This window comes from Nelusetta ayraudi, unplaced genomic scaffold, assembly GCF_046127955.1.
Source record: "Nelusetta ayraudi isolate G7.1 ecotype Tasmania unplaced genomic scaffold, CSIRO-AGI_Nayr_v1 ptg000135l, whole genome shotgun sequence".
In the NCBI taxonomy this organism is placed as follows: Eukaryota; Metazoa; Chordata; class Actinopteri; order Tetraodontiformes; family Monacanthidae; genus Nelusetta; species Nelusetta ayraudi.
In genome coordinates, this window is record NW_027466185.1 from 4,973,242 (window position 1) to 4,983,210 (window position 9,969).

General features: G+C 44.2%; 1 protein-coding gene across 1 annotated transcript; it reads right to left on the reverse strand.

Moving 5' to 3' along the window:
* Window positions 1-7,792: 7,792 nt before the first annotated feature.
* phax (phosphorylated adaptor for RNA export) lies at window positions 7,793-9,908 on the reverse strand. Its single transcript, XM_076051441.1, has 3 exons — window positions 9,894-9,908; window positions 9,578-9,685; window positions 7,793-9,319 (listed from the first exon to the last, which is right to left on the reverse strand). The coding sequence occupies exon 3, from the start codon at window positions 9,303-9,305 to the stop codon at window positions 8,115-8,117; it is 1,191 nt and encodes a 396-aa protein (XP_075907556.1). The 5' UTR covers window positions 9,306-9,319; window positions 9,578-9,685; window positions 9,894-9,908; the 3' UTR covers window positions 7,793-8,114.
* Window positions 9,909-9,969: the final 61 nt, after the last annotated feature.

A 9,969-nucleotide genomic window follows, 5' to 3' on the forward strand; every position in this document is an offset into this window, starting at 1 on the left:
ATTTCCAACAAAGACTTTTATAAATATCTCCACTTTTTAGGGTCTCTCTTGAGGACAGGCAGGATCCGCATGAAACTGTCAGAGCTGGAAAATATTATTGTTCAGAGCAAAACTCCCAAAGGACTGATTTCCAAGATTTACATTTCAATACTTTATTCTGACTCTTCAGACTATGACTCCCTGAAGTTGTTGTGGGAGTGTGATCTGGAGGTGTCATTTACTCCTGTGGACTGGGACCAGATCTGCAGTGGAATTTTTCCTAAATGTACCTCAATTTCAATAGACGAACAGAACTTTAAATTCTTTCGGAGAACTTATTACACTCCCGTTTGCCTCCAGAGGATGTTCCCTGGCACTTCCAACCTTTGTTATAAATGTAATACACACAAAGGTGTATTTATCCATTTGTTTTGGTCATGTGACCGCATCCAGATTTTCTGGAGGGGTGTTCACGCTGCAGTTCAGGAAATCATTAGTAAACAGTTTTTACTGACTCCTTCTTTTTACTTACTTAACCATGCTCCAGACAATTTCTTGGACACTGACACTGGTGATAATTCTTTTGTTTCTGGCCAAAAAATGTATCCTGTTACGGTGGTCAACTCCCCAGGTCCCCACGGTTGATATGTGGTTATCTCAAATTTCTGCTCTTATTCCTCTTGAGAAACTCACTCATGACCTTAACCATAGGTCAGACAGGTTCAGAAGGATCTGGGAACCTCTACTTTCTTTCTTGCAGAGACTCTGATCTATCGTCTCTTTCTGATTGATTGGAATTGTTTGCCCTTGCATCTATTTTATTTCACGTTTGTACTTTATATATACCTGTCTCTTGTTGTTTTTCTATTCTGTATTTACTAATTTATTTTATGTATACTTATTGCGCAGCGCTTATTGTTGTTTTGGGGTGGGACTTCTTTTCTTTTTTTTTTTCTTTTTTTAAATTTAGTTCTTTCTTTTTTTTTTGTTCTAATGTGTGTTTGTATGTATGTACCTTTAAAGTGAAAAACCAATAAAAAAAAAAATAAGACAAAAAAAAATCGGGCATTTGCAGTATGATTGGTTGGAAGAAGAGTTGTCCCGTTGTTATTGGAAAATAACAATGGGACGAGAAGGGAATGAGCTGTTTCATTTTAAGGGCCATGCACAAGGAGACGGTCTTTCTAATTGAAGTGTCACTCAGCTCCACTTGAGGACCGACAGACTAATCTGATTTCCCTCCATGCACTGGTGGGTCGCAGTTTTGCTCTATTAAATCGAGTCCAACCCTATGAACCTTATTTAGAGCATTGGATCCAACGCTGGCTGTTGTTTTTTGTTGTTGTTGTTGGTGTTGTTTTTAATTATTATCACTATTATTCAATCTGGCCCTGTGATGAACTGGCGACTTGTCCAGGGTGTCACCCTGCCTTCGTCCTAAGACAGCTGGGAGAGGCTCCAGCAGACCCCTGTGACCCTGAGCTCGGGAATAAGCGAGCATAGAAGATGAATGAATGTATTATTCAATCTCTTCTGCTGGTAAAGGCAGCTAGATAGATATTTAGATTTACAGGTACTACCCAGAAAATTAGAATATCCAGAAAAGGTTGTTGTATTTCTGCAATTCAACTTAAAAGGTGAATTTGACAAATTATATAAACAAATAATATGCAAATCAATATATTTCAAGTTTTTATTTCTTTGGATTTTGCTGATCAGGTCTTGCAGCTTAAAAAAAACTCAAATTCAAAAACTCAGAAAGTTAGTTTGTGGGTTTGTGGTTTTAATAAGCTGAAAAGCTTAATCAGCAAAGTTACAACAAGGAACTGCTTGAGATGTCAATTTGCGTGTAATGGCTCAATAGAATTTGTTGCTTTCATCTTTTATGTTAAATTGCCAAAATAAAAGAATTTTTACTTGATATTCTAATTTTTCGGGTAGTACCTGTAAGCAGTCAGCTGCAGCTCAAGGCTTCCTGTTAACATAAGGGGTGTTTGCTGCCCTATGAAGAACCGTAAGGGTTGTCCTCTAGCACGAGACACTACCTCACTGATGTTCCGCATTGTAAAGTTCTCACCAGATCATGAGACATTTTTCCAATAAAAAAAAAAAGGCTTAGTTCTACCGCTGACATCCTTTTTAAGAAAGAGATGGCATCAAAGCAGGAGCTGCTGCAGCGTCACTGCTATTTACTCCAAATAAACTTTATTTACACAACATAAAAGATACCTCAGGGCATTTTGCATGTTTATGTGGCAAGGTGGAGAGGGCCCGGGCAGGGTTTGAACCCCAGTCATGCGCGCTAACCATTCGGCCCTTTGGCCAAGTAGCCAGGGCGCATGATCAATTCGAGGCAGAACCTTCACAGACACGTTAGAGGCATAGTGACAGGACCCTCAACTGTCACATCTCTCCTGCTCCGCACAGGAAGTCACTTATGGGGAATCCATGGACCCACCCCTAGTGCTACAAGGATTCTGCCAACAACGGCAGAATGTGGCAAGGTGGAGAGGGTGCGGGCGGGCTTCGAACCCTAGGCTCCCGGGTAATAGTCATGCGCGCTAACCATATTTCTTTGGCCAAAGAGATATCCCCTTGGCCAAGTATCAGGGTTAGCTTTATTGGGGAGATCTGGCGGTACGCATCTGGTGCGACCACCATTTGCCTCACGCAGTGCAACACATCTCCTTCGCACAGAGTTGATCAGGTTGTTGATTGTGGTCTGTGGAATGTTGGTCCACACCTCTTCAAGGGCTTCACACCATAATGAATCCTAAAATTATGTATGAAAGAAGAAGAAGAAATGCTTGGAAGGTATTAAATATTTTGAATGTTGAGCTTGTAACACTTTATATCCACCACTTTTAATCCCGAATGTTGTTATTTTGTCTGTATGCATTATGAATGCACTTGTAAAACGTCTAATAACTGACCCTCAAAGTTGTACAGAGGAAGTCGAGTGGAAAAAGAAGGAGCCAGCAAGTTGCCAAGCTAACGAAAGACCAAACATCCTGTCGAGACTTGAGCTTGTCTCTGACTTCTACACTCCCCTGATCCCTCAAACTTTTTAACTGCACAGCCTCCTTGCTCCCTGTAGAAGAACAAAAATCAAAAGATACAGCTCAATAAACAATATGAACGAGCAAATCTGATTACTCAGGCACAACGCTCCACACAGAAAATAAATGGTTTCATAGAGATGTATCAAGGGAGAAATCGATTGGCCTGTTATTTTACCTCTATGAGTCTGAAAGCCACATATTATATGTTGAAAACAGATTTAAGTACCACAGGAGGAAAGGAAAACCTCTCTGCCAAGCAGTATTCCAAGCAGTATTCCAGAACAACTAGGACTGGAAGGAAGGGAAATTTACTAAAGGAAGTAATGAATATGTCTTATATATTCTAATGTCTGCCATTGCTCATGGCAGACATTTGTTTCTTGTGTTTATACTGGTGTACCCCCTCCCCCCCGCCTCAGGCTTCAAGGTATTTTAATGTTTAGTAGTTTAATAAATTCAGTCTGTCATGTAAATGATATGTTTGTGTTCTTTGTTTAACTTCAGGGATGCAGAATGAAAGGTGCAGCGCCTGTGTGTGAATTCTCACGCTGGGTTTTGCACTCACAGTACAGGACAGGTCGGACATCGTTCGCACTGTGGCCTTTTCAGTCTCAACCACTGAGTGCATGCATACACATACATTGACATTCACTGTGATGTCACACATTGGTTTGCAGATATCCATTTTGCATTTTGAAGCTTTGAGATTAGTTTGACGGTCAGCGACCATCTTTGTCGAGATTCCAGTTCATTTTCAAACTGTAAGACTGCATATTTGGAAGTGCAGGGCGTCAGTGGTTGGAGTGCAGTGCAGCCCCAACATTTGTCCACCCACTGGTAAGCCAGGTGAATTGGACAAAATGGACACTAGGGTCTATTAAATTATAATTGTTTTACTAGCCATTTAGACCAACATTGACTGGCTGTCAATGCAGTATGAAATTTCTGCATTGACAGCCAATCACTTTGAGTCTTTTGCAACCATTTTTGGCGGTCCCTGCTGGTCAAACGATGGAATGCAGGTTTTTGGCACCTCCACAGTGGCCTGGTTTTTTGAAACTGAATGCTCCGTACATCTTTATATACAGTCAGTGGTCTCAACTCAGCTTACTTGTGTAGATTTCATACACATTTACATTGAGGTGTTCTCTGAAAGATGAATGTGTTGAAAGGACCCTGTTGGAGCCTTAGATAGCGTCCACTATAAGAACTACTGGCAGCGTATTGAACTGACATTTTGGGAAAGAGGTCTCAATGCGCCTAAGGCAGGGTTCTTGAATGGAACAACAATAGGGATTATATGAGAGTGTTTTGACTATCACCTACTTCTTTAATGTGACACTTTTCTCATCTCAGCTGGGTCACCTTTCTTTGGGACACAGTGGTGAGTCATCGGTCATTCACAGCAACTCTCTGATGACATTACCCAACTCACCTTTTGCTGCTGTCTCACTGGCAGCTCACTGGCAGCCGGGTGTAGCTCAGAAAACAGTCCAAACAAAATGCATGGAGCAGCAGTTTGCACGGGTCAGCAGGTGGGGTGCACATACATAACCGTAAACTGCTTTTATCTTCTGCTTGTGTAGTCAGACAAAGCAGGAGAAAATCTTTTGGGCGGCCTGCTATGACATGTGACAGCGAGACGTTGATCCACAGTACGGCTCTGCTGCGGTGGACAGACCTCAAAGAAAATCCGCAAGAGAGATGTAAGGTCTGTCAAAAACAATGCAAATCTTTTGCGAAAGCAGAAAAGCAAAACCCTCAAACGCACAAATAGATACAGACTTGCCTGAACAATGTCAGCCTCGCCAAATGCTGACATCATGCATCACCCCGCCCCTCCCCTCCCCTCCCCTTGCCCAAAAGACACAAGTCTTTCGACCCTGGTTCTGTTTGATCCAATGGAAATAAGTAACAGCGTGTTGTATCCAGGCAACAAGTTGGTTGCCAGGGTGACAGATACAGAGGTCCTGCACGCAACAATTCCTCATGAATAAGACGGAGCACAACATCAGTCACCTCCCGCACACTCGCACACTTTTCTTTGATAAATCCCCTTTTGATCAGCCTTGATCGCGATTAGGGCGAACGATGCATGTCTGTCAGCCATCTCGGAGGGAGATTGCATCGAGCCAGGCGTCACTTCTTCCTTCGACAACTGAAGCAAGCCCAACTCGTGGCCACACAAGTTCAAAGTTGAGCCGAACTGCGGGGGGAGCCGAAGTCACCGCGTGTTTTCAGGCTCGTCTAATCGCCACGCGGAGTCATTACGTGGCGGCACACTGACGGCTTATCAGAAGAGACACCTCCACCAGCAAAATACGAAAAACCAGCCGCCATAACTGGTGGGATTATCAAACATGTTCCTGCCAAAGCGCCGGGGCCTTTCATGTGAATGCCACGAGCGGAGATAATGATCATTTTCCTTGAGCTGACAAATCCGCCGCTGCCATTAAAGGCTTTCATTCTCCCCTGGAGCTGCTTGCATGGCACACTGGCGCACTGTATATTTTAACTTTGATTCAGATGCAGCTGTGTTAGCGAGGATAGTGGGTGGGCATCAGTTTAGCGGGCCCCGTTTTGCTCCAGTGAAAACTTTGATTTGTAAACACAGCACTAGCTCAGTGTTGTCCTCGTAAATGAGACATCACAGATGTACCTTTGAATCCCTTCTATGTTGACCGTGAGCAAAGTGACACAAATCTCACGATTTCAGGGAGCAAATTTACGATGAACTGGCTGTGTTGCTTTGTTGTTATGTTTCTTGTGTTCTTTATCTTTACTATTACATTTTTAATTCTTCGGTCGATTATGTTTTTTGCTTTTATCAAAGTTTTCCTTTGAAGTAGGGAGCTCTAACTCACATTCCACTATCACCAAGCAGCAAGGAAAATAGAAAAAGAAAATCAGGCTTGCAATCATCATTTTCAATCTTCAGATGTTCTACTTTTGTCATTCAGGTTTCTGCAGCCGGTAACCATCCTCCCTTTCATGAACCAAATGGTCACCAAAATGTAAAATAAAAGGATTTAAGTCACTGTCAACTGTAAATCCAGATAACAAAAATCCCATCAGAAAGAAAATACGTCACAGCTAACAAAATGTTACCAGTGCTCTGAGTCACTAAACACACATTTTTCTTTTCTAATGAGACAAATTAAAACCAGGGATTCAGGAGCTATCACTAAAATCATCCTGAAGAAACGACAACCAAAACAGTGAAGGCAGGGTACATCCTGTACACATCGCCAGTGTCGGGGTCAACACATGTAAAACAAATCATCCTCTATCACCATTGTGAGTAGCCAGTATCAGTGCCAGAGTATCTGCTTTCTTTTTTATGTTTTGTTTTGCTACATCAAAGGGCTGTATTTTGTCCGTATATAGAGAAGCCTTTATTTACCTCAAGCCTTTCAGGTTTAAGTTTAGAACTAAACTAAACTCTAAATTCTCTCAAGGACAGATCGTTGACCTCTTGGTAAATCAACAAGTTGTGTGTCCGTATAAACGACCATTGCCCAACCTTTGCTGCCACCGAGTGGTCATAAAGTAAAACACCAAGCACATAAATAATTTGCTAGACACAACTTCAGAAAGCTGCGTGATCTGCATCTTTTCTCTTCCCTCAAAGAAAATACACGTGTCCCTCTACCACACAACCAAGTTTTGTGTCTCTGTGGCGTGCAGTGGTGAGACACTGGCTCTCTTCAGAGGCAGATTTACAAATATGCGAACCCAACAGAGTAGCATAAATCACCACACATTTGGCTGCTTGCACACACTGACTACTTGTTTTTAATGTTTAATATTAGTATTCCTAACACACACACACACACACACACACACACACACACACACACACACACACACACACACACACACACACACACACACACACAAAACGCAATGCGTCCGCCACCTAGTGTTCAAATGTGTCTACTACAACAACTCTCCTGACACTACCTGCAACCCCGCTGTGAAGTTGGGGCCAAATCGTTCGCGTTTTTCCTGACTGATTAAAGGCTGCACTACATATTTTAATGATCCCGAGGCGATTCATGACGCACACGCATAGATTAATGCAATAGATTAACGAAAGAAGGGGGGAATGAGAAACAGCACCACTTTGTGGAGATATATCAAAATGTACTGTTTGTAATTTTTTGGGACATTGTTTCCATCTTTGGTATCAAACGAGTCATTTTTTGCGAAGTGTAGCTATTTTAAGTCAATTTAAGGTCTTTAGCTCTGGCAAATGTAAGCAGTAGTCATTCAACACAGCCAAAACAGCTTGAAAATTAAATACATTTAAAGAAAAAACAGCAGAGCACCAAATGTCCCTAGGATTTCTGAGGAGCTGATAAGGCCAGAGAACTTGAATGGCAGAAAACTGCAGACAGTGTGAATTACAATTGTTTCATTTGAGACATATGTTTCACTTTATAATGGATTTCAATGCAATGACATATCCTTTACTGTGTAAAGCTCTGTAATTTGCCACTTATTAAAGATATTGTTGCATCAATCTTAGGAGTGTGTGCAGTTTAGATATATGACTAAAGCAAAAGGAATCCGAATCAATAAATCTGTATTGTAGTCACTTGTAGTATCATTTTGAGACTTAAAATATGTGTTTTCTATTGACCCATTTGTTTCAGGGAGGCAAAGTGCTGGAACGTGAGTTCTGTGGGAAATGCAATGTCTGGAAACTAAGAATCAGCAGATAAACCAGCACATGAGTGCGCAGCAAATCCTGTGGTTTTCCCGAGTCACCTTTATTTATATTCCATATACAATCACACAACCAAACAAAATGATTCTTGATTTTTCTAATCTTGCCATGAAAATTAGCACAAATAAAGTCAATAAATGGTTGTTACTCCAGTAAGAAACCAGTTCCTCAAATTCTTGACAAAACTCCAAAGGACAACAAAACAAAACAACACAATGTTAGGCAAGACACTCAGGTTTAAATCTGTATGTATTGTGGACAGAGTTTTGAATTCAGTGATATTTTATTGTATCTATTTTATCTAGAAAATGTCCTCTATCAACTCTCCCACTGTCCAGTCATCAGAAGACCTCCAGATCGGCAGAATTGTAGACCACTGGCGTCTCCTCGATACCCAAAGCAGCTTCCTGCTGGGCCTCCTCCTCCTCCGCCGCCGCCTCCTCCAAGGACTCCAAGGCCTCGTTGGTGTCGCTGGCGAAGGTCTCCCGGGAGACGTCGTCGTGCTCCTTGAGGTCCAGCGTGCCGATGGCCTGCTTCATCTTCTTGGCCAGCAGGTGCCTCCTCCTCTTCTGCGCCGCCCGCTTGCTCTTGCACTCCTGCTGCTGCTCATCCAGGAAGATCTTCTTCACCTGAGCCTTGCTGATGCTCGGCGTGTTCTTCAGCAGGTTGAGGTAGACGCCGCCGGGCGTCCGCCGCCTGCTGCCGTCCACCGTGTAGACGCCGCCGCCCTCCTCCAGCGTGGCCGTCTCCCCCAGCAGTTCGATGGCTTTCTTCGCCCCGATGACGCTCACGATGCGCTCGATCAGCTCCACCTTGGGCTCCTGCAGCCTGTGCGCGATCTCGTCCGCCACCTTCTCCTCGGGGTCGTGCTCCGTGATCTCGTACCTGCCCTTTATGTCCATCTCCGCCCTGGGGCCCAACCTCTCCTTCGCCATCCTCTTCCTCTTCCCGTCGCCCCCCGCCCGCTCCTCGGAGCCCCCGTTCTTCATGTACTCCTCCAGCTGAGCATCGAGCATGCTCACTTCTCCTCCTCCTGCTGCTGCTGCCCTCTCCTTCTCCAGCTCCCTCTCCTTCTCCATCATCTTGCGCGCAAGAACGTAGTTGTAAGTCTCCACATTTCTGCTGGACAAGCTCACCTCGCCCTCCATGCCAAACACGCCCAGCTCGGCGGCTATGGCGTCCTGGCACTGCTCCTGGACCACAGAGCCCCAGATGTTGTTCACCTTGCGGCCGCCGGGTGTCGGAAGCCCCCCTCCGCGGTGGTCGAAGGCGGGCGGCCGAGAAGCGTTGGTCACTTTCTGACGCTTCCGGCGCCAAGTCGCGGCCTCCTCGTCGTCGTCGGACTCGCTGTTGCTGGACTCGGCCGCGGTAGCGGCGACGCGGTAGCCGGTGGCGGAGCTCTGCGACCTTGGTCTGCTCTGGAAGGACTGGCCGCTGTAGGATGCAGGAGGTTGGGGTCGAGTTTGGGGCGCTCCCATCTCCGTGTCGGAGCCTGAGCCCGAGAGCTCTCCGTCCTCCAGGTCACCGTCCATGACGTCTCTGTGTCCTGCCAGAGAGACACAATAGAATTGGTGCCTTGCCGACAGACTCGCACACTTAAATGCGTCACGTAAAGTTGGTCGATCACTTGTGACGACAGCTAGGTTTGAGCCATTAGCAGCTAACTATATTTCGCAGCTAAACATTGTTATAAACAGTGTAGCCCATGACACAAGTGTTTAGTATGGATGTTTTTTTAACCAGTGTGATGGAGTTGTGAACTCTCTGACATGCACTGAGTCGTGTACTAGATGGTTGTACTCACCGTGCACTGCCGTGGTGGTGAGGCTGTCAGCCAAATTACAAAACTTGAGCCCCTCAAAGAAAATTCGCGCTATGCTAAAGCCCCACTTCCGCCCTCAAACGGCGTGACCTTCAAAGTAAAAGTTGAAATCAACAAAAATGTACGTGGGGAGAAAATAAATCTACCAACAAATTGCAACACATTAATACCATAGGCTACGAAACACATTTTTTTGGGACCAGGAGAGAAATTTTGCAGACATTTTAGTAACTTATTACATTTATAAATCAAAATGAATTCGACAAACATTTGGGATATAACAATTTCGTGTACTTACGATAAGGAAACGTTCCCAACAAAGTGTATACAAGAGCAGTGACACGATGTGTCACGATGTGTCAGACTTGAAAGAC